This window comes from Rhipicephalus microplus, chromosome X, assembly GCF_043290135.1.
Source record: "Rhipicephalus microplus isolate Deutch F79 chromosome X, USDA_Rmic, whole genome shotgun sequence".
Taxonomy (NCBI): domain Eukaryota; kingdom Metazoa; phylum Arthropoda; class Arachnida; order Ixodida; family Ixodidae; genus Rhipicephalus; species Rhipicephalus microplus.
The window spans coordinates 135,380,830-135,405,192 of NC_134710.1; the positions used below are offsets into that span (position 1 = coordinate 135,380,830).

The window sequence follows — 24,363 nt, forward strand, 5'->3', positions numbered from 1 at the left end:
TTCTCGTTACGTAAGTGTATCTGTCTTAAAGAAAATGCTAAATCTTGTCAGTCTTGACTCGCGCATAAAGTTTGCGCACATGGTGTCTTTTAATAATCTTTATCATGAAAACGCAACATTTGCTCGAGCTAATTTTCTGCCTAGTCCCAATGTATCTATTCAGCAACACCATGTTCATAAAATAAAACCAATGTTTTCCCGGGCGAATATAAATTCACTGTTAGTACTATCAATTACAGAACGGAACTTTTTGCCCTCATCTATCATGTCACTTACAAAATCAACTTCATTTCGAGCTGCCCTAACAGCGTTTTTGGAAGGAAAACCTCCATAACCTAAAAAAATCTTCACATATCCTGTAAAAAAACGATTTCCACTATAAAACTGTTTAATGACACATGGTCATTAAAGTTGTACTTTGCCTTGTGTATCTTTTTCAGACTTGCTTGTTGCCTCCTCTGGACTGTGGATAAACCTATTTTTTCTTCTTTTTGTAGCTATACTCATTGCTTTGCGATAATTGAGAGTAGATACTGTTTAATTCGATGAATATGTCACTTAATTTATTTCGCGGTTTTGGTGTTCATTTTTACCCTTACACTATGCACATATACCTCGTTTTTGTGTCTATATACGCTTGTATTCCCCCCTATGTAATGTCCTATTAGGGCTCTTAAAGTACTCGTATAAATAAATGAATAAATAAATAAATAAATAAATAAATAAATAAATAAATAAATAAATAAATAAATAAATAAATAAATAAATAATGTTCACGTGTTGTGCCCTTTCTATATGTCCGTGTGTTGCTAAAAAATTGCACTATCGCTTGCCAACTAGGTCATATTCTGCTCTCCGAAAATTCATACAACGCGTGCTTTAGCATTGTGTAATACGTTAGGTCTTTTGGAGAGCTACGTTTGCTAGTTTCCATCCCCTGTACTTGATAATTTGTCATATCTGGTTATTTTTCTTGTGGTCTCATCACGTGGTTTAAACACAGCCTTTGTTGGTCTTCAGTCAGCAGCCAACCGGTGCGAGGCAGTGCGTGGGACAAGAGAAGGAGCTTGTCCCCGTTTGCTTGTCGTCCTTGTTTTCGGTCACACAGTATAGATCGATCATGAATCACCAACTGGCCCAATCGTCCACTTTGATGTGATTAGGCAACGCCTATTAGATTTTTAAAGACGATAGTCTTTCTTGGGGACCTTAGCCGAAAATATTTTGGTATGTCAGTCTCTCTGTACATTTGTCGGTTTGTCCACCCTTAACGATACCTCAAACGGCACCAAACGGCCGACCCCATCCGCAGCGCCCCCCAATAATGCTCAAGATTCAGCGTTTATAGTTGTGCGATTGTCAATTAAAAAACAATTACTGCGCATATCTGAGGCACCATAACAACACGTCAATATTTTGTATGTGTGCCTTCATACTAGAAAATGCACACACAAGTAACTCTAAGGACTGTAGCTTTTATTGCGCCGCGCTCACAATGCAACACGATGCTCAAAAATTTGTTTTCTATGCCTGCGCAGACGCTCACTCCTCAATAGGAAACGGTGGTCCTCCTTAGTTCAGTAAGTTGTCATGGCGCGACGCCACCAAAATGTACGGCTAATTGCGTCACACGTGCGTCCGAGTGCGTTCCCGGGGTGGTGCGCGCGTCGAGCCTCTCCTATATGATGCGTCATTCTGATTTTTTCGCTCATACTCCTTCGTTTGTGGCTCGAAGCAATGTCACCGGTGCCTCACTGTGTTTGCGTTGCCCATTTCAAAGGCAGTGCATGCAGCAGCGTTGCAGTGACGCGTCGGCGTTGATAGCCAGCGTATAGAGCTACGAGACGGAGACACGCTATCTCAAAACGCTGCGTCTGTTAGAAGGCCAGTGTGACGGCCAACATGATGATCACGAGGAATGCAAGAAGCTGCCGTGAATATGAATATAACTGAATAAAGTATTTCCATATCAATCATCGGTCGTGAAGCATTTGAATGCATTTCTCCCATGAATGCAAAGCAGGCACGAAGGCAAGCTGATGTAAGAGAGTACAAAAGAGCTAGAGGCGGGGGTTGTGAATGGCCTTATCCAATGCATCTGACTGGCATTAAACAAATGGAGGCGCTGATGCAGAGTATCGCACTCGTTATCCGAAGGTTGTAAGTATGGCCGCTGCCACCGGCAAGTTGTGCTTTCGCCCGCTTTAATTTCTTTACAATTATATCATAACTAAATCACTTCATTTAAAAACTAAAAATAACGCCCCAGATACCCACCTTGACTTCATTGTCAGGTTTGTTTAAATTATGTCTACTAAAGAAAATGAGCCCTTGGTCGATTCCCCTTCTTCGATGTCCTAATATGAAGGACATAGACGTCCATGCAATATACCTGATGCAACTAATGTTATAATTGCAACTAATGTTGTAACTTAGTTTGCCGCACCGCAGTCATAACGTGTGAAGCAGCATGCGGAATCAGAGAATGAGGAGAATATGCAAGTAAACCAGATTTTCGCATCAACTTTCGTGTACACGAAACCCAGCCAAAAGACGTCTTTTGACTGGGTTGTCCTGCTCAGTGCACCACTTCAGGCACACGTTATTAACATTATTCCCCAACTGCCAACCCTACTGGACTTGTCACCCTACCATGGGAAAAGAGTATTTCTTGTTCTACTGCAGAATAATAGTATCTGGATTGGTCTTCGATCATTTATTTTTCACTAACGTCTATATTAACGCCAGGATTAACAGTTTGGTAATACTTTCCCGACCCATACGTTGAACGTTTCTTTCTCAGTTCGACGGCTCACGAGCTACATATCAAATGCCTAACCTTTTGTAATATAAAAGCCCCTCCCAAGACCACCTGTCGTCTCGAATCTACTAGTGCTTTAATATCCATCTTTATTTACTAAGAAGGTTCAGTTACAATCTCTTTTAGAGCAACTCTGCGATAGAAGGCGCACAGATCAGCATAACGTAGTACAAACTCGCACCTTGCATGGTCCGCCCTTCTTTATCAAGGCGGCCCGCAATGCAAGATTGGTACTATACGTACTAAAAAGACGTAAATTGTAGATTCATCAACACAGAGACCAAAGGACCATCATGATAATACAATAAAGTTGCTGTGCGCAAGCAATGAATTAGCAATGGAAAATGACATTGGTTTACGTATACAGCGGTTACGTGAGACTCCTATTTAAGGAGAACAAAGGAAGTGCAGGGACTGACATCTAATGTTGAAAGATTAGAAGTTATAGGTTAGTATGGTTTGATTAATGGAATATCCTGCGATATAGGGACTGTTTTGGTAGCTCAGCGAATGTTATCAGAACGAACAAAAGGTGTGTTGTGAAAACAAATAAGGAAATGAGGTAAGGCTGTAACTTACCAACAAAGCAAATCAAATTGGGCATGGAAGATTAACTTGAGAGACGAGCAGTAAATCTCAAGGCTACAAGACCGCACTGGTCGCCGAAACGGTTAATCAGTTGCTGTCGGAGCCAATCATGCGGCAGTAGTTTTAGTATAGTTATTATAAAATTTTGTTAAGTATTCATTAGATCCTATGCATGTCTGTTAGGCCTTACCTTGCTTATTCAACTGTTCCCAACTTTAACACTATTTTACAACAGAGCTGTTATTCCCGCCGTTTGCATGGTTCACTCCGTAGACAAAAAATTATCACCATGACAGTGCGGCTGCGTCAAGACAAGTTAATGATAGCTGTGCCTAGTTAGCCATGTTAATCGCACCCAAGTTTTAATAAACCTACATTTGAGCATAGTAGTACATAATTATCTAACATAATTAGGCTAATTAAGTCAACGCATATTTACTCCTAATTAAGAAGAGTCTAGACTCTGGTGTTCGCAGTCATGCCGAGCTTCGCAAGATGAGCAGAGCTTGGCCTAAGTAGACCTAATTCAGAGTGAACCTAGTTAGACTTTATTAGAATAATTACCTAATCAATGCTCGGTTGACCTTAGATGAAAGATAATAGAAATCTTATATACGCAAATTAGGCCAAGTAAGCTAACTAAACAAATTAGGGTAATTACTTCGTAACTAAGACTAGGTTGACTACGGATGCAAGTAAATCGAGCTCAAGCATTGTATATAAGAAATATACCAATTAGACTAATTAAAAGGGCCAGTGTAGGAGCTAGTTGGTTGTACATGGTTGACAGCCGCGACGCGCTAGAATTGGAAACGAAAACACACACACACACACACACACACACACACACACACACACACACACACACACACACACACAGAAACACACACTGAGGCAACAGGTAGGACACGCTTGCGCTTGTATGTGTCCTACCTGTTGCCTCAGTGTTCTTTTTTTCGTGTCCAATTCTAGCGCGTCGCCATTGTCAACTAGGATAATTAGCCTAGTTGTGCTGACAAAGCGCATCAAGTTTATAAAGTTTTTTGGGGTGGTCACTGCCAAGTGGTTCCCAATATAACCGATTCATACCTTGCAACTATTCGAGATTTACTATGTGGTCACGTCAACACTTCGCGGACCACCGAGTGAATGCACTTGTGCCTAGTTGAGCCAGGGCTCGCCGAATGCTGTCCAGTTCTGCTATAACCCAGCCTTGCGTGACTCCGTACAATCTGCGCCAATTATCTATACAGAGATGCAGCCGATGCGACAGGTAATCATGTTATAGACCTAGTCACGTAGCACAAGGCGTCTTACCGCTGTCCGTCGCGGTGTATCAGTGGCTACGGTGTTCTGCTGCTCACCCGAAGGTCGTGGGTTCGATCCCGGCCACGGCGGTCGCATTTCGGTCGAGGCGAAATGGTTGAAGCTAGCGTGCTGTGCGATATCAGTGCACCTTAAAGAACACCAGATGGTCGAAATTTTCGGAGCACTCCACTATGGCGTCCCTCATAATCATATCGAGGTTTTGGCACGTAAAGCCGCAGATATTATTGATATTATTATTAGGTGCCTTACCGCCATTACCTTAGCACCTCAATGTCACTTGTTCCAGCCCTGTGACCTTCATTCATATATTATTGCCACTACCCCTCCCCCGTTTGTGGCATTTTTTTATGACTGCTGCTCTTGTGCGACTGGGACGACCACACTGAAAGCCGACTTCTCTGTTGGAAGGTTATTGTAGTGGAAAAGCCAGCTTTACTGAAGGTAAATAGACCTATACATGCAAAGGAAAGCACGACTATTATTATCGCTAACTATAATATTTTAGAATCATAACTGCTAAACGAATAATTCATGAAGTTTATACATAAAGCTTTTTTTTTTTATTTGGGCCCAGAACTAGCACCATTATGGTGCGTCTAAGCGCCTACTTACAGAATAACTGATAATGAAAGCAAGATTAGTATAGGGAACTTTAATGGTACTGTTTTAAGTGTATTGTAGTACTTGTGATATAGTTCCGAACAAAGTATAATAGACAGAAAGCCGAATTGCCGCCGGCAAAAACCAAACTTGCAACCTTCGGGTAACACGCCCGATGCTCTACCAATTGAGCTGGGCGGCGGTCGTCCTGTCATCCAATTTATCGGTTACTTATGTGATTTGGTGTCACATAAATACCCGATTTATTCCACAGCACCAATAAAAAGGACCGATCGTCACGTATATAAAAAATGAATCGGATAAAATGTGCGGCAATATTTATAAGCAGTTGACAGATACGTCGTGTCAACCGTAGAGGGACAAGGCTTAATTCTTATTGTCCAGGTTGTGTGACGGACATAATAAACAAAACTGTTGAGGCTAACTTTTATTCTTCTATAATCACTTATTCATATGCCCGGTGATGCATCACGATAGGTGTTGATTAAAAGAGCTGTACTTGGGAGCTGTTGGTTTATACAGCAGTGGCTCCAGTGTGAACTCCATACAAGATGCGCTTCTAGTTGGAAAATTGTAATTTGTAATAAATGCTGTGATCCCGCCCCAACCTGTTCCTTAAGCAAAAGTTCAATAGCTTATTTGTATATATCCCCATCATTAAAAAAACTCACTTTGTCCTTGTGCTTCTTTTTGGATATCATTTAGTGCGATAGTTATTACCACGTTACACAAGTGGCATAATAGGAAATGTCGTAATAAAACAATTCATTCACGTCGTATATCTTTAAAATTTGTTAGCAGTCTTGAGCAATGTACACAAAATGTCTTCAATATAGTGATATTTGGTTGCTAATGATTGCAAACTTTTGCAGATTGCAATGTTAAGACAAGCGTTGACTGACCACCTTTCCCGCCACTTGTCGGGACAATCCGATCTTGATGAAGCCATGGCCAGCGCCTTTTCGTAGGAGTCAGTTCCTTTGCAATGAGCCTCACGATACGATTGCAGCGACCTAATGTGAACGTAGGGATATCATGGTTAGTTAACTTTACTAATACAAGAAATCCTACACTTTATTCTTTTTTTAAGTTGCAATTCTGGAATGCATAACAAATAGTGCCATTTGTTACATAAGAATATAAAATATTCATTTTATATTACCAACTAATTCAAAAGCTCACAGGGCGCCTTATGCACTCGCTTGAAATGACTCTAACGCGCAAGCTATCTGAAGTGGACCTTTATCGAAGCATAATAAATCTTTGACTTGAGAAGTCACATTAGCAGTTGCACAGTTCGTTGGTACTGTTGATACTGCTGCTAATATAAATGTTAGCTCACACTTTATAATGTTTTGGTAGTGATAACAACACACTCATTCAATCTGGTTGAAAGCTGTGCTAGTTGGTGATTGGTCATCATACTGTGTAGGTGAAGTCAAGTCAAAAGCATTTTCATCGAAGAGAACACATCGCGCACTCTCACATGATGGGGCAAGGCGTTAGTTTAAACACTTAAAAATGTACACACGAGAGAACAGCCAGACAGAATGTATCGCTAGTAACTTGCACCTGAAAGGCGTGGACACATCTGACTCAGCTTGGCTTTCATTACCGAAATCGCAGTCACCTTCTGTGTCGCAGTGCACATCAGCAACAGTGAACACTGAATCAGTGACTGTCCAGTTGCCTGAAGAATACAAACCAATCGTTATAGTTCTTCAGTCACTCCTAGACACACTTCGCATGTTCTTCGGCAAACTCAAATCACCACTCGTTCAGTCCACGCAACAGGTGCAGTATGGCATGCGTCCAATTCTTGTAAGTCTTCAATAGGCACCATTACTCGTCTACCTACAGTGCAACGTGATGCGCCGAAGATCCTGCATTACACGTTGTGTTGGGAAGCCTGTATACAGGACGCGTGCGGGTGTAAAACATAAAAGTTATTTTCACTGCATTTACAATCAGAGGAAGCTATTTTACCAGCATTTCAGAGCGGACGCATGGCTGTGTGGTAGAACACCTGCTTGCCACGCAAACGACCTGGGTTCGATCCTCACTCGGATCTGGAAATTTCTTCATTTAATTTATTTGCCTCTTTCTCGGTCACGTACAAAATAATTTTGCGCTCACAACCAACGACGCCGACGCCGGAATTTATACGAAACGAGCTCTTTGACCATATCGCGTTACAAGCAAAATTTTCTGACGTCCTGTGGTCACCACGTTGCTCAGCAGCAAATAAACAAATTCGCGCGCACGGCACGTTGCTTGTGACTGCATACGAGAATAAGGCAGCTGCAGAGATCACGTGCAGGGATGTATCGAGCCAATGTTGAGCGACGTCATCGTCGTGACTCCTCCACCTCTCATGCACTGTTACTAAAGCTGATTGAAATAGATAGCTATAAGAATGTTTTCAGAGCGCTTATTTTGCAATTGCCTTTTTTATTGTTTAAGCCTTCATTTGATGAAGTTTCATGTCACTCTTCCAAAGAAAACTCACTAGGATAGTTGCTTAAAAGCTTACAATCGGGCTCGCTCTTTTATAGTGGTTCACTTTCCGAAACATTCAAATATAGCACTCTGCTATACTTGCTTTTGTGGTTTTGTATGGGGCCCCACATTTCAGTAGAGGAAACTTGGCGTGGAGGCAAGCGATGTGTGAACCGACGGTGCCCCTTTCTTTGCTTTGCCCTCTGAAGCATTTCGTCTTTGCAATGCATAGGTTGACAGGTAGATTTCTTTCACTGATTACTTTTTACCCTCACTGCCAGAATTTCTAAGTTGATTGATATGTAGGGTTTAACGTCCCAAAACCACTATATGATTATGAGAGACGCCGTAGTGGAGGGCTCCGGAAATTCAGACCACCTGGGGTTCTTTAACGTGCACCCAAATGTGAGCACATGGGCCTACAACATTTCCGCCTCCATCAGAATTTCTAAGTCAATCCACATAGAATAACACATGTACTCTGTATTCTTCAAGGCTTGCGACACGAGAGAATGAATGTCAAATGTAATAATACTTAATTCAATAAATAACTCAGGGAGCAAGAGTTTTTTTTTTTTTTATGAAAGGCTCGATTGGAGCAGGCTCGGGACGGCATTTCGAAGAGTGTGTGCAATACACATCTCAGCCTCCAGTGAGTGCTTGCTTTAACATGCTTGGTTACTTTGACCACGCGGTGAATGAGCGTGTGTATGAGTATTGAACGTACTAATTAACTAAAATTGGTTATCTATCTTGCATTTTCTAAACGTATCTTATTTCATCACTTCTCACAAGGCAGTTACATGTTAGAATTGCAAGAAGATCTGACGGAAATGCATTACTTCGCCAGTGACAACGCTTACTAAAGGGCATCTTACGCGTTAAGGAATTCTACATTTCACTGGAAATAGCATTTAGTTCTATTACTATACAGACTTCAATGAAGTGTTCAGTTCTATGAACTATACTACCTGTGCGCTGCTGGAACAAATGGTGCGCACAGTAGAGTTTCTTTCTTTAATAAAAATAATAATCTGCATAGTAATCCTTCATAGCCCGCGAAAATCTCTGATTTCACTTTCTAGAACTCGGGCGCATAACGAACGTTACGAATATTGTCATAATTAGATGATGCCATACGGGCCATTATTATGGAAGAATAAAACGTTTCTTGGCGCAGATAGAAACATTTGTATTCTTGAAACTGTGCTGCTAGAAATGGTTTGCACAATGCATAATTGTCATATTACAAACAGTCACCAGTTTCATTTTTATTATTGCTTTGCAGCACAGGTACTTGCAGAATGATTCAGGTTGCAGCCGCTGAGCGGTGGAGCACGCCGGTGAAATCAAGCCTCGCTTCCAAGTGCATCCAGCCTGATATAGATGGGGCTGGGGGACCTGTCACTCTTCACGCGAGAACATTAGTGTGATTGTGTGCACGTGAATGCCTTTTTATTTATTTGTGGGTGCCATTTGTCTTTTCGACACCACTGACAGGCCCCAGAAGCTCAGCGCTGGTTTCGGTTTCAAAGAACATGCACTCTCGTGGTGGTTCAACGAGGTGAGGTTGTTGTGAATGTTCGCATTTATTGGCTTTCACAAGTTTTTGCTAATAAAAAAATCGATACTCCTGTAACTAACTTCTCTTTTGTTTATATGTTTTTTTTCTTATTCCTTGTTTTGTGAATTTTAAATAAGGCGAAGCACGGGAAGGGATTGATTTGCGTTCGTAATGCTTGCCTGCGCTCCTTCGCGCCCCTCCCTCGGCGATATTAGAAGTTGGATCGCGCTCAGTTATCTCGCTCGGTTGGTGTGTCAACAACGGGAAGCCCCCCCGCGGTGGTCTAGTGGTTCAGGTACTCCGCTGCTGCAGGTCTTGGGATTGAATCCCGGCTGTGGCGGCTGAATTTCCAATGGAGGCGGAAAAGTTGTAGGCCCGTGTGCTCAGATTTAGGTGCACGTTTAAGAACCCCAGGTGGTCTAAATTTCCGTAGCCCTCCACTACGGCATCTCTCATAATCATATGGTGGTCTTACGACATTAAACCCCACATATCAATCAATCAATCAATCAATCAACAACTGGAAAGATAAAGATAGTAAGTTTTGGTGGGCAGAGTATGGAAGCCGCAGTGACCTACGCCGAACAAGTCAACCACGCATTCGTCGAAGTTGGCTTAATCGGGCAACACATGTTTTCCGCGGCTCTGCGGTGTGCTAACCCGGTGTTTCTAGTCCAGCGAAGGTTTTTTAACGCTTTCTAAAACGGGTGAGCACAAAAATTTGGACCCATTATTTGAGCAGGTATTGATTTTGCATGAGTACATATGAGTAAATCCAGTTCTCTGCAAGCCCGACTGGATTGATAGAAGTGCAGTGTCGCTTGACTAATTGGTGAAGACGGCAACCGAACTCCTGTGGGGAAAATGTGTTTATTGAAAGGCTTGAATTGGAGTTGGCTTGAGTGCATAGTTTTAGTTTCTTTTACTTTTGGCTTGCTGGTTAAATGATGTCAAGTAATTATAGGCTGCTTCCTGCTCATGAAATTCTTGTAGCCGAGGTTTAAAAACTTGTGAGTCTTTACTTCTAATAGTGTCCCTGAAATACACATGATGGACTAAATGTTTTTAAAAGTTATTACAGAAAACGTTTATGGAGCCAACGTTCTGACAAGTGAACTTCTCTTCATCAAGGCAACGCTGTTGCCCTGACGAAGGCAAGTCAACCTGTCGAAACACTGTTGTTAACATCGTTCTTTCTTGAAAAACTTCTGATCGCTTCAAGCCTCTCCATGCCTCTGAGCTTAAATCTCGTTTGGTACTCAAGTTCAGTAAGAAAACCAAGCACGCTGTCATAACAAACGTGATTCGGTCAAATAAGACGTTTTCTACACGCGATTGTTCATAATTTTCGCATTGGTTCAGATATTCTGTATACAATGTTTGCTCATTATGTCCATATGCAAGTTGTAAATTAAAGCTACGTTTATAGATTGACACTTTCACACTATGTGTATGTATCTGTTTCTTTATAAAAAGCTTCCAATAAAAAGTGCATTTCATTTGTGACGATCGAGTTTCGTCTTGCTGAAAAATCAGTCAGCTTAACTTTCGCCTCTTCAGAAAACACAAACAAAATTTTAAAAAAATGATTAACAAAGTTTTATGGCCGCATTGCCCAAGCGGCGAGCGGACCTGAAATGATGCACAAGTGCATTCCGCTTGCATGCAAAGTGGGAAAGGACAGCTTCCGAGGCAACCCTCTGCCTCTCTATTTTTTGTCCTTTCCCTCTATTTCGGGACGTCAGCAGTGACGTCATGAAAAATTCTGTTCTTCATTTATTTATAGTAGCATGCCCGGCAACCACCAGTGGTAAAAGCGGCGCTACCTTGGCCGAGGGCGAATACACAGGTGGTATAGGGAGTTTCCGCCCCCTGCCACTGGACTCATCCATAGGTAATTTCATGGTATGCGACTTACTAGCGTTGGCAAAACTGGGCGTTTTAGCGCTAAGTCGTACTTAACGATAGTATTTTGACTCAAGGCAAAGCAGTTCTAGACCCACTGAAGAGTGAGACCTGTTAGAGGGAGATACCGCGCATGCGCAGACCATGACACTATTTTTACCGGTGTGCTCCACCGGTAAAATGCTGCGGCGGCTGCATTTCCGATGGAGGCGGAAATGTTGTAGGCCCGTGTGCTCAGATTTGGGTGCACGTTTAAGAACCCCAGATGGTCTAAATTTCCGGAGCCCGCCACTACGGCGTCTCTCATAATCATATGGTGGTTTTGGGACGTTAAACCCCATATATCAATGAATCAATCCACCGGTAAAATTTCCAAACGCCTGTTCGGCGTTTCGAATTGTTTTGCGAACACCTCTACATAGTGCGAATAATTGAACCGGGCCGTGAAATTTAACTACGTATGGGAATGCAATTAGGATGATTACGCCATGGTTTTCGAGATCTGTGCCGTCAAACTTGCTGTAAGTGCAAGTGGTTTCCCCCTTACAATCAATCAGCAAAATATCGTTTTATGCACTGATGCACAAAAATAACTAGCTGCCACACCGAAATGGTTCGAGGCGCACTGTGAGAATGAGACTGGTATGGCTTATTGTGAAGATTTGTTTCATTTAGATACAAAGCGTATCCGGCTACGATTTGTAACTGTACATTATGTACACAAAAGCATTTACTCAAATATATAATTAGTGAAGCTTTATTAGTTAGTTTAATATGCATATTTATTTATTGCTCAAGTAGTATCTGATCAGCTCTTCGCGTAGCCCAATCAAGACGCTAGAAGTATACAGAATTTGTTCACTTATTCTGGTCCCTTGTTTCTCGCACCATCCAGATGATGGACTAGATTCTTTATACACCCCAAAAAAGAAAAAGCTACCCTGCGTAATGATAATCAACTTCCTTTTGCGATGTTCGAACGCGTCCTCGTGCACGTCGAAGTTTCCCGTCTCTTTATTTTTCGGGCAATCGTACACCATTATCCCTGTAAGTCGCAATTATACCGTGCATTACACTCGTACCTGCTTGTCTCGCTATTCGAAAGTTCTCTCTCACGAGAAGCTGCGAGAACCACATTTGAAACAAAAACACATGCCGAACAGAACGAGAATGGCTGCTTGAGAAGACAAGCGCTGTTCTATAGCGCGTTGCTGCAGTAATGAGGCTGGTCAAAAAACAAAAAAAGACATGTGCACAACAGATATACTAAGGAAAGTGACGCGAGACTGCCTGGGCGTACGCTGCCTAGCCTTCATTGCCGAGGCGAGAGGACCAACGCACGGATGCCCTTCTCGTTCAGCATCAGTGCGCATCATCGACGCGTGAAAAAACCCGTCGGGATATAGCTGAAGCTATCCAGGAAGACATGTTTACTTTCTCGAAAAGCAAAGACGCCCTCTCTCTCTCGCACTTTCCTCGTTCATCGTCTTCTCGGGCCACCTTTCCCACAACCCGTTAACCTTTCTTTCTGTTCTACTGGCGCAACCTCTCCCGCGGCGCGCGACAGTAATTAAAAGGCAAGGAAGAGCGCCCGCCGTTGCAGCCTCCTTTCTCCGCAATCCCTGAAGGCGACCCTGGAATTTTAGCATGGGAGTCCGCGAGGCACAGCCCGGGCCACTCTTTCCTCGCGCAGACGAGCCTAGCATCCAGAACGTGGTGGGCAGAAAAAATAGGGCGACCGTGGTATGCAGAAAAGGCGAGCCTTCTCTTTTTTTTTTCTTTGTGGGGCGCCCCGCGAGCCGAAAAGCGTGCGAGCATGTCACGACTCTCGTGTCAGGACTGCGCCCATGCAGCGAGCCACCGGCAAGTAGGGTGCGCACGTGTTTCCTCGGTTATTAAGACGTCGGCATGCTCACAGACAAAGACAGCGCGCACCTCCTCCCCTGCTGAGGTACCACACTACGACAGCGTGTCGAAACGTTGATGTACAAGACGCGAGCACGCTGATCTGGACGCCACCAGGAAGGAAGCGATCCAGTTATATTCTACCCGTACGCAGATACGGGTTTTCAAAGCCAGAGCGCCGCGGTACGTGCGCGTGAGAGAGAGTACGTGGTCTAGGGGATAAAAGACGTTCTCATCGTGGGCGCCGAAACTGGTGGTCCTGTAATGCACCTTCTATTATGGCTCTCTTGCGGCCCGTAGGACTGATACTTGACCAATTAGATGGACACGTGCAGACCTAGGTGGTCCAGCGCTCTCTGGTTTACTAAAATAAACTGAGCACGACTGCGGAAATCATCCATATATAGCATAGCTGTGTTGGAAAAATCCAACTGCTGACAAGATACAGCTTGAACCAATGAGAGCGACCATTCACTTCGCACGCAAGCACCCCCTCCCCCCCCCCCCCCCGCACAGAATAACGAAACGGGAGCTGTAAGGCAACGCCTTGGCCTCGCTCATCCGACATCAACTTCATCCTCGCACCCTTACGTCTTCGTCCCGGCTCGTGACGCCACTTCACGCGATGCCACTTCAATTCTTTTGCCTTGACACTACATAGTGAATCAAACTAAGTTTAAACATTCGCCGTGCAGCCTCGCGAAGCTGGAGCTTTCATCAGCCTACGCAGTTCTTGCCGAGACGATGGAGCTGCCCACTCGAATGAGTTGGCGTGCGAGAGGCTTCAAGTGCGTTCGATGGTCAGATAAGTGTACGCTGAATCCAAACAGGCTGTGAAGAGATGGGCGATGGCTTGCTGCGTATTTGGACGAGCCCATATATAATATCGTGTTAAGCATGCCATATCGCTCGCTCAAAGCAACCACTCATTGAAGTTGTGCCTCTGACGGCCAGCGTGCTTCCAGAAAAGAGAACGCCTTAGAGTGAGGTAGGCCTTTGCGTATATAGTTAGCTCGTCACTGAATTGTAGATGAAATCTGAACGTTACAAAAAAAAACTCTTTTTGTGAAAGAAAGAAAGTGTGGCATTAAGGAAAAATAGAATGACCAGCATCCAAATAAATCTTGCTTCAAACGAAAAACATACGGACTTTGGAGATAGCGCCTTCTTCTGTTGTTAGTTTTACTGTCAACCAATTGGGGCTGAGGTCCCTTATACGTAATCGTGTCGCAAATCTGCTATGTGATTACCCAGCTATACAGAAGTAAGCAATGCCGTTGGTGGAATTGTGAAGTGAACATTGTTGAGACAAGAAACTAAAGTTTGAGGGGGGGGGGGGAGGGGGGGCATTCGTGGCACTCCGACGACATAGCTGTGGTCAAACACAGATAACAGTTGATGGCCTTTCTATTTCTTGGCTTGAAGAACCCTTAGCGTCATGGTGTCACCAATGATAAACGACACAATATGACAGCTAAACAAAAGCAGAAAAATATGGAATGCTGTTAAGACATTTCAACATTCGCTTACATGTGCAGCCACCCGTAGCGAAACTGGGGGTTGGTGAATGCCCCCCCCCCTTTTTATTTCTTGCTATGCCTTGTTCAATGTACTAAAACAAAGCGTCGTTTACGGTAAGTGAGCTCACTTTACCGTGTCGACACAAAGGGTGGCCATGGTAACCCCATCGCCGCCTACACCAACACCGGAATTTCTCCGACAGGGGCTTTTTAACGATCTTGCCTTAAATAGTACAGCAGTAGATAAGTAACCTGCAGGCGGCTCACGGTGTATTCTTATACCGAGGCTCATGTTTGTTGTGCAGCTGCAGGTGACTGCGCAGCACAAACGGCTATAAGTTGATTATCTCCATGGACATAGAATGGATCAAAATCATAATTGAATAGCTATAGAACAACTTTAAGCACAAGGCCCTAATCTCCATTTCATTAGTTAGCTATACAATGATAACTTAGACTGGTATAGGAGCATTCTATGTGGTTACGTTTATGCCACAGTTAATCGTATGTACACACCAGGAAAGGCTGTATACTATTTGAGGTCACGCTATGAACGTGAGAGAGGGAAGTACGTTCGACGATAAAGCCATTGAAACAATGTCTAAATAAATAACCCGGGCAGTAAAACGTGTCCTTTTTGATGGCCATTCCGTTTATAGGCTTGACGATCGAAGCAGTTTCGCCGCCACGCGCTGTGCTCCTCTGTGCCGACAGGAGCAATAAACTTCGCGCTGCCAGGAAACCACCACATTTGAGCTCAAATGGCCCTGCCACATCTGTAAATGTCTGGTGCTAAAACAGTCACGGAAGCTGTCTTCCACTATGCGAACCTGGAGAAGGCCACTGTGGTACAACGGCCGCATACGCTGGCGATCAAGTTTTTTTGTTTGTTTGTTTGTTCGTTTGTTTGTTTTTGAGCAATAGGCCGCGGGAAGAAGAAGGTGTGTAATCTAACGAGGCGAAACATCAGGTAACGCTGTTCAAAATTGTAGTTTATACGTTTGATAGTGTGGCTTGATATCAGTATCAACCGAATAATCAATAGTGACTATTTTATGCGCTGTATACTATATTAACTGTCACGTGACGTTCCCTTCAATAATTTTTCGGCGAAGCTGTCAGCTTTTAATTGGTCGGAATTTTTCGTGGTGGTGTCCTACTAATTGAAATACGTGCGCCCATCCCAGATGTAGTGCAACACCGTGGGTAGACACATGGCTGAGGTGATGCCATTATGTTATTTGATAGTATTTTGTTTTTTTTACACACTTAGTCCCAATTCGTTAATGCTTAGAGGATGTCGCTTCACTTCTGAGAACACTCGCCTGTTCGTCTTGTTTCCGTGTTACTTGGGTTCAAACTGAACGCCCTTGCGACAGATGCCTGGTCAAGTGATTCAGCAATAGCTCGTTTGGCATACTTTGTCGTCAGGGGGTTCGGCGTGCTTAAATCATGACCTTGTACAAATAGCGAACTCGCTCTCTGAATAGATTAGTCGCGCGTTCACACTCTTCCGCCTTGGGAAAACGTGTAGTCTTACCCGCCTTTGAACTTTGGCCTGCTTGCATGATTTCTACCGCTCAGAACAGGAGTATTAGCGTTTCGTGTATGATCAGTGCATGCACGTAGCCGACACGAGGAAGCTGAGGTTTCTCGAGCGCCAGGCATACGTATCCCTTTTGCTGCTCAGAACTGGTCGCGAGGACTGGGTCCAAGCAAGAGCAAGGCGCTTGGCGAAAGCGAAAGAAGTGACTCAAACCACAATACATGGTCGTGCACGTTTAATTACACGAAACAAATAAAAATTATAAAAGGAGGACTGTCAAAGTCATGTTTCTACTCCATGTCACCTTCGTTATGGATGTAGTAGAAAAAATGGCAGTAAAAAATAACAACAAAGTAGTACAGATGGTGAGAGGTTACGTTATAAACCGCACGTGAGATTAGCGATGTTTCTTGGAATGAACTTTACTCCGTTCCATTTTTTCCGACTTACATACACTAAACAACCGTTACCCATGCATGTCTATGCGCACCTTTAAGAAATGTACACCAGTCAGTGGAGTTTAATGGAAGCCCAGCTCAATAAGTTAATACCCTTACGCCGGCATACGACTAAAAAACTATGTAAAGTTTAGCCCACATCTGACTTTGCCTTACCCAACATAATGATACGAGAGAAGATATGAAGTGAAATTAGTTCTTTTCCGCTGTTACCGTGGTGAGTAGTCATTTGTCTGTTTTGAATACATGATGCGCTAGTTTGAATGTTCTCATAATAGTTTCATTCGGCATAAATTTCTTTCTCGATCAAAAAGGCCGCATCCATTTATCACTCAATCGTTGGCATTCAAAGAAGCTCAGGTGAGCCACTTGAAATGTACAGGGGGGGGGGGGGGGTCAAAAGTTATCTGACCGTGCTGCCGTAAGATTACACAGTATGATGGCCTTGAAACTTTTGACCACCCCTGTACACGCAGAGCCGCATGACTCGTTCCATGTCGAGCTGAGCAAGTGTGATTTGACGCTAAGTCAGTTGATTTTGCGAAAGAAGCGGTGCAACGTGATAGCAAAGAAAGGGGGGGGGGGGTAAATTTGATAAACTCGTCTAGTGTGTGATCCAACGAACTGTCTGCAGATCGCAGGTCGAAGGAACCCTGACTCACAAAACTTGCCTCCAGCCTGAGCTCTGCACCTGCGCGTCGGAACGACACCGGCCAGATCGATGGCCCAGGTCACTTTCATGTCTGTCTTGTTGAACACGTCAATCCGCTTCTTTCGCATGGCAAACAACACAACCGGCATTTATATACAGCCTCTGAATTATCTTTGATTGACGCTGTGCGATGCGAGCTGCTTGCGTGTGACGAGAAATACATGCCCAAAGTTTTTTTTTTTTTTTTCTAAAAACACACAAGGGCGGTGAAATGTGCCCCCGCGTTTGAGCAATGCATTGTGCCGTGGGGCGCGTAAGGCTGATGCACGGTGGCGTCTCGTTTCGGCTCGTCCCGAACAGAGCTCAGCTACTGACAGGCGAGACCGTCGACGCGCTGGACGTGGGCCGCGCGATTCGCCGCCTGGGCAGCGCTTCTGGGCCTCCGTTGGACCCGGGCAGAGAGGTGGCGTTGGACGGGCGCCACGTCAGATGTGTGATGATGGCAGTAATGTACAGATGATGGTCGCCTCCCCAGCTTCCAGAAGCTGCGAATAGAACGAAAATAAAATAACACTTAGAGACTATAGGCGCGCACGTCAGTAGTGGGCATCACATAAGGGCGAAGACTGGGGAAGCGCTATGCTTCCAACGAGTGCTTCGATTATATCAGAGGAACGCTGTGTAAACAAGTCGGTGGGCACCAAATCGTGAAGCGAGAAGGTTGAGCTCATTATCGAAAGTAAAATAAAGAGGTGGAGGAGAGATACAATAATTCATTTTCCCTAGAGAAGATGCAGAGATGGAGAAGGATTTGAAAATTCCCCAGACTTATCCGATGGGTGCTCATCTGTTTCATTATATATATATGACTAAAAACAACTGTGTACTTGAAATTGAGCTTTGTTCTCCCAGTTTAGAGTTAAGTGCGCATACAAGATTGAGAAAAATATTGCGCCACACTTTTGCAATGTAGGGCCACTGTGCACTATATTTTATTTAACTCAATTTACTGTCACGACACAGTCATATTCAAGAAATATTCTGATACATTAGCAATACAGTTTAAGTATACTTCTAGTGCTTCGTCTCATCTACCACTTTTTTTTTTTTTTGCTGCTACTAAAGATGAGAACAGATTTTGAGTACTCCTATAGCTCTACCTTGAGTTCTGGTACCGTTGTGAAATGCTAAGCTGTGAAAGCCGTAGTACCACATCCTTAACTTTTCACTGCTCCAGGTTCATAGCCTGTGATTCCATTTCATTGCCAATGCTTGATAAACCAGTCAAGATTTTCTTATTATTCTTTGAGTCTGCATTTAACAGCAGTGTCAATTTGGGGAAATTCGCGCATCTCAAAGACTTCAGCAGTAGCACTGAAAAGAGGTGCCTCTTTATTTTTGAGCACAGTGTTTATGAAAAATATGTGTTTTTAAGCATAGACCTCGTGCTGTTGTGCATTTAATGCGTTATTCACCATTAGATAATAACGGCAGGTGTTCATGCGAATGTTGCAGAAGTTTCCTAGCCATGCTTTCACCGTAACAAACAGTTTCGGAGTTGAAGAACGTTCGCCATGGTGGCGTACTGCGTAACTGAAAACACAATACTGGTCTACATGCGTGTAGCGGCGATACACCGTACAAGCTTGCAGAACCAGAGATTAATGAAGAACGCGGAAAGCTATTTGCTGTGTAAGAGCAAATAAAGTGACTGAGACGTGCAAAACGATTCACCATGTGCGATACTATGAAGACTCACGCAAGCGCGTGCTGGTAGACTTTATGTATATTTGCTTTTGTCTAATTACGCAAGCAATGCTGTGTGCCGCTAATGTGCATGTTAAATGTTACGATAAGCCTTATCTGTAGTTCTCTGGGGTGCATAAGAAATAACGTATTCGACAGTCTGGTTATGAATGTTTTTGCATATATATAGTTACCGCCTTGCGTTTAATCAACGACCGACATCAGGAACAGCAGGTAGAAAAATGATTAAACGTGTAGCACGTTTCACTAACTGGATTCACGATCCTTTGTGTTTGTTTTATAAGTGTATATTATTATCAGGCAATATTAGCGAGTCTTATTTTTATAATCACTGTAAATCAGTGCCTCTTACTTTTTTTTTTTTGCTTACCGCCCTCAGTGCCTTTTGAATTCAGAATTCATTTTTGTATAGATTGTCGTCATGGGCGTTTGCTCAGCTCTCAGACACTCTTCTTAGCCAAGCAAATATACATTGCTTCTGCAATCGCTCTGCGCCATCATTCCGCGTTGCTTTCTCTCTCGAAATCACATCACAGCGTCATTGCACAGATTCACTTTGCAAACAGAAAACAAAAACAAACACAAGAAACGAGAGATATGTGAAGTGCATCTAAAGCCCTCCTGCGCCAAGCAGTAAGAGGTGTAGGGGTTTTTTTTTACGTGCTAAAACCACCCTATGTATGAGGCACGCACGTGGGGAACACAAATCTGCATAGGGTACATAAACCACGGTGGCCTCTGGCGTTCTGCCTCCATCGGAATCAAACCGGTGACCTTCGGGTCAGCTGCCGAGCGCCGCAACCACTTCACCATGGTGGGCTCACACTACAGAGTCGATCTCTTTTATTACCGTCCACTATAGTTTCCGTTTCAATCCATGATTAGATAGTTTCGGGATAGCGCTATAATCCAATCGGAACTGACCCATGGGCCAGTTATGCGCGAGTCCCAGCGTATCCGAACGCAGTTAATAGCTTACCGGGAACGCAGGTGAATTGATGAATGTGGTTTGTGCGTCTACCACCAGCCGTGTCCGTATCCTCCGCCGTAACCGCCATAGCCGCCACCATAGCCTCCTCCGTGGCCGAGGTGAATGCCGTGACCGAGGAGGCCGATAGTTATACCGTGACCACCGCCATGACCATGTCCGCCACCGTATCCACCATGACCGTACCCGCCGCCGCCGCCACCGCCTACGCGATGCAGGAGACCCAGGCCGATGCCACCACCACCGCTGCCGAAGCCCACGCCGACCTTGAGGCCGCCGTGGGCAATCTTTAAACCGTGGTCATGGCCGAAGCCAATGGTAAAAGCAGCCGGCGGGAACTTCTTGTAGATGCCATGGCCATCATCGCACAAAACGAAGCAGATGCACACAGCAGCGGTAGCAAAGCTTAGCTGCATAGGACAAGGCATACACTTGTTGGTCGCTCATCACAGCAAATCAAACATGAAGCTGATTACGTGCATCACCCGTTTCGTGTGCGCCAGTCCTGTCAGGCGTGCTACTTGACAAGGCTGGTTAACACGACTTAATTCGCATTTAGCAAGGAAACTGGGTCTAACAATACCTTCTGCCGTTAGCGAGGTTTTCAATTGTCTACCGCTATGGCTGAATTGAGTTACACTTTGGGGTTCTTCATGGGCGGTTAAATATCCTAAATGAGAATTTTCTTCTGAGCTACTCCGGTGGGAGGGGGGTCTGATGACGTTGTGATTGCCGTGAGCTTTATGACACACTGTCAGCACACACTCATCAAAATTACAGATGATGCCCAGTGCGCCAATGCTGCGTGATGGCAGAGCATCAAACGAAACAGGCATACCGAATATGAGCAAACAATAGTTTTCTTCTTACGAACGGATTCAAACATTGATTATTTATGTGAAATTGGTTAATATGATATAAAGCCTTTGAACATGGCGTCTATGATGAGTAAGAGTTAAGTGATATGTTATGATGGGGCAAAGTTCAGCTCAGCGACATTTGAGAAAATACGACTCAATGACGCCCCGCCGATAAGAGAATACTGTTCTTGGGGAATTCGCAAGATACCTAATATGCCATTCAGCTTGCCCAAGTGTTGTTCATGTTACAATCGACGCTACTCCTGTTATGCTTGTCTTTTAAACACCTGTCGCTGTCAAGCACAGTGGTGCGCTATATCCAGACGCGGATATGTTAATACACGCACGGTGTGCACGGGCACCCAGGAAAGCGCTCGCAGGCTGCTGACGAACAGCGGCCGCTATGCATAGGAGACATTACTTGCGCTTGGCCGCGTCTATTTTTCGACCACCGGGAGCCGAGCGCTCAGGAGCGGCGTCAGGAAAGCGCACCGAGCGACGGGCAGCCGAGGTCAACGCTTCGAGTGACGCGACAAGTTGACCGGCGCATCGAAAGCGACCCGACGAGGTCACGGCAGCTGTCGAGAGCACAAGCGGCGGCGGCCACCGCAAAGTCAGCGGACTCGTGGGTGTCCCAAGCCCACGCGAAAAGCAGAGCGCCGCTGGGTCCCAGCGCCGCGGAGCCCTGCTTTCCCTGTGGGCCCCCGCGCACACATCCGAGCACGTGGCTGGCACTCACCGCGGACACCATGGCGGCCGACACTCCTCAGGTGGACTCCCCCAACGATAACGCGAGCGACTGAGCGGGCTCCGATGACCGGTTCTCCTTTATACGCGCAACGCGTGGCTAAATTTGTATCAAGACGGGCGGCAATCGAGCGGCGTACGAGAATTGGGGCATGCTCTTCACAAGTAGCCAGCCAGCCAGGGCGGCGGCGGCTTCGCGCTTTTTTCCTCTTTGCGCCCTTGTAGTCTTCATGACAATCGTTTTCGCGTGCGCGGCTATTCCCCCGTGCTATATTTAAAGGTGCTCCTCGTGTCCCACAGCCGCAGGTGTTGGTGAAATGGAGTGGCAGCCCTCGCCTCTGGGGAGAGGGGGGCACCGCCTTCCCAGATTGCGGTTCAAGGCCAGCGGCGAGGCCCGCCCCCACGGCCCACTAGCGGACCGGAAGGGGCTCCGGAAGTGGACGCCTCCTCTTGTTTTCTTCCTCGCGCGAGGAGGAGGATGAGCAGTGAAAGCATTGTTCCGGTCTTTCGTGCGCGATGCTCGTCTCCCCTTCTTCTTTATTGCGCCCCTATTTCATAGTGCAGCAATTTAAGCGCTAACGCTCATGCATGGAAGCTCCTACACCTGAGAAAACTACATAAACCGCTGAAATCCTCGTTATGTAATGTAGATTTGTTTTCTTGTCAATTGTGGGACAACGATGGCTTCTTTTTCACCAGCACCCTATCAAGATTTGTAATTGCATGTCCACGTCCCTCTCATGCACACGAGTAAAAAAATTTTCTTTGATAAATAACACAAGACTTTTGCACCCCACCCAGGTGCGTGACATTGAAATATTTTAAATTATGAAATACTTTTATCAGCTGCAAAAATAAGATGATTTTGTCAACTGTTCGTTCTTAGCTTGTCATTTGTGGCAGCTTTTTGAATTTTTTATGTCTTAAGTTTCTGTTTCATTTTATATCCCATATAAATAACCCTACAGCTTCTCACCAATCAGAAATACCTGTGACGAATGTACATGTGCACAAATGATTAATTGCGTCCTCTATGTGCATCCTGCTATCCCTCGTTTCTGGGCCCCGTAAAATTATTGAACGTAGCCATCTCTTACAGTGGATGAATGATGGATCCATTGCTTTACCCATCAAAAGTGTAGAAGGTAACTCAATGGTCTATTACAATTACTGCAGAGACTGGAGAGCCTATATTGTACAACATTTCCCCCTGGCTTTTCTGGCTGTCACCATTGTTGTTGGTTTTTCTACTTCCACACATAAAAAAATATCAGCAACCAATTACGATTCTTTCAATCACTTCCTCGCTCTCAATGACCAATTACTTTCCATAAAATTGGCTTAGAAATTACAAAAAAACGCAATCGTTTTTACGTTTATTTTTCTCCCGGGCTTTATTAAAAGGTCATGAATACTGAAAATAAAACTAGCTGGCGTGATCATTTTCTTTCTTGTACTGAGTCTGTAGCTGTTCACAATGTTGTTTACGATAGCAATTGTGTTTGCAATTTTTTGTTTGGTTGCCACTCCTCCTCTTCCGGAATAAGCACCAGTGGTGAGGCCACAAAATTTGTTTGTTCGGTGTCCATGCTGTAGAGGAGAGTGCCCAGGACAAGTTCATGGTTGCTCACAGCATAGCAATCGGGATCATTCACGAAGTCCGGCGCTTCATTCTTGTTGGTGCACTTGAACACGTTTCCGCGGTATGTGCACAGCAGGTGATTTGCGCGTGCACGGTGGTCACGCTATTATTTTTGCAGTGATGCTGTATAGACTATGATACGGATGGTTTTCGGTGTCGCCATGTTGGACTGTTATGACCTTCACGTTTTGTATATTTCACAACCAAACGGACAGTGTTGCGGTAGACGAGCGAATGCGGTTGGGTGGCTGCATGCGATGTTTCATACCCTTATTAATTCACGCCGCGATACGCAAAACCAAAAAAAAATTCATCAGCCCAAGATGGCGGCACCCAGGTGCCTTACGTAAAATAGTCTATACTGCTCGGCGAAATCGTAATTTAACCGCCCTGCGTGCACGGAAACCACCATCGCGCATGGGCCGCAGAAATTGGGCAAATCCCATTATAGTCACCGCTGGTCCGCTTTTACTATAAGGAAGAGGACAAACGGAGAGCAAGCACCAATTAAAATTACTGAATAGACGTAGTGAATAATTGAGAGACTTAATAATTAACTGTTGGGATTCACCTAGTAATAAAACACCATGGCGGCGCGTTTTAGCCGCTCTGGCCAACCATCCGCATGGAGTACTTGGGCGGCAAAGTTTTAAACAGTGAAGCTGTTAAGCGAATTTTTCTTAGTGAGTCGATCACAGAAAACCATAGTAATATTAACGGGTAAGAGCCACCATGTGGCCAAACAGAAAAGCTGTAATCATCACAAACGGATATACGTGCCACAGAAATTGGGTAAATCTCGCTACAGGCCAACCGCTGGTTGTGCACTGAAAATGAAGGAGGCAACAGTTTGTCCAACTATAGGCTGCACAGCGACGGTGGCGAGCCCGAGGCACCGATGGTACGTAGAACGACACAATACTGGGGAACAGGAAAGGCAACGACGGGTGC

The 24,363-nt window shown here is 44.7% G+C and overlaps 1 protein-coding gene across 1 annotated transcript; it reads right to left on the bottom strand.

Moving 5' to 3' along the window:
* Nucleotides 1–16,518: 16,518 nt before the first annotated feature.
* LOC119176496 (uncharacterized) lies at nt 16,519–21,905 on the bottom strand. The gene is made up of 3 exons (XM_037427806.2): nt 21,763–21,905; nt 20,155–20,573; nt 16,519–17,953 (listed from the first exon to the last, which is right to left on the bottom strand). Exons 1-2 carry the CDS (start codon nt 21,772–21,774, stop codon nt 20,193–20,195), a joined length of 393 nt encoding a protein of 130 aa, XP_037283703.1. The 5' UTR covers nt 21,775–21,905; the 3' UTR covers nt 16,519–17,953; nt 20,155–20,192.
* Nucleotides 21,906–24,363: the final 2,458 nt, after the last annotated feature.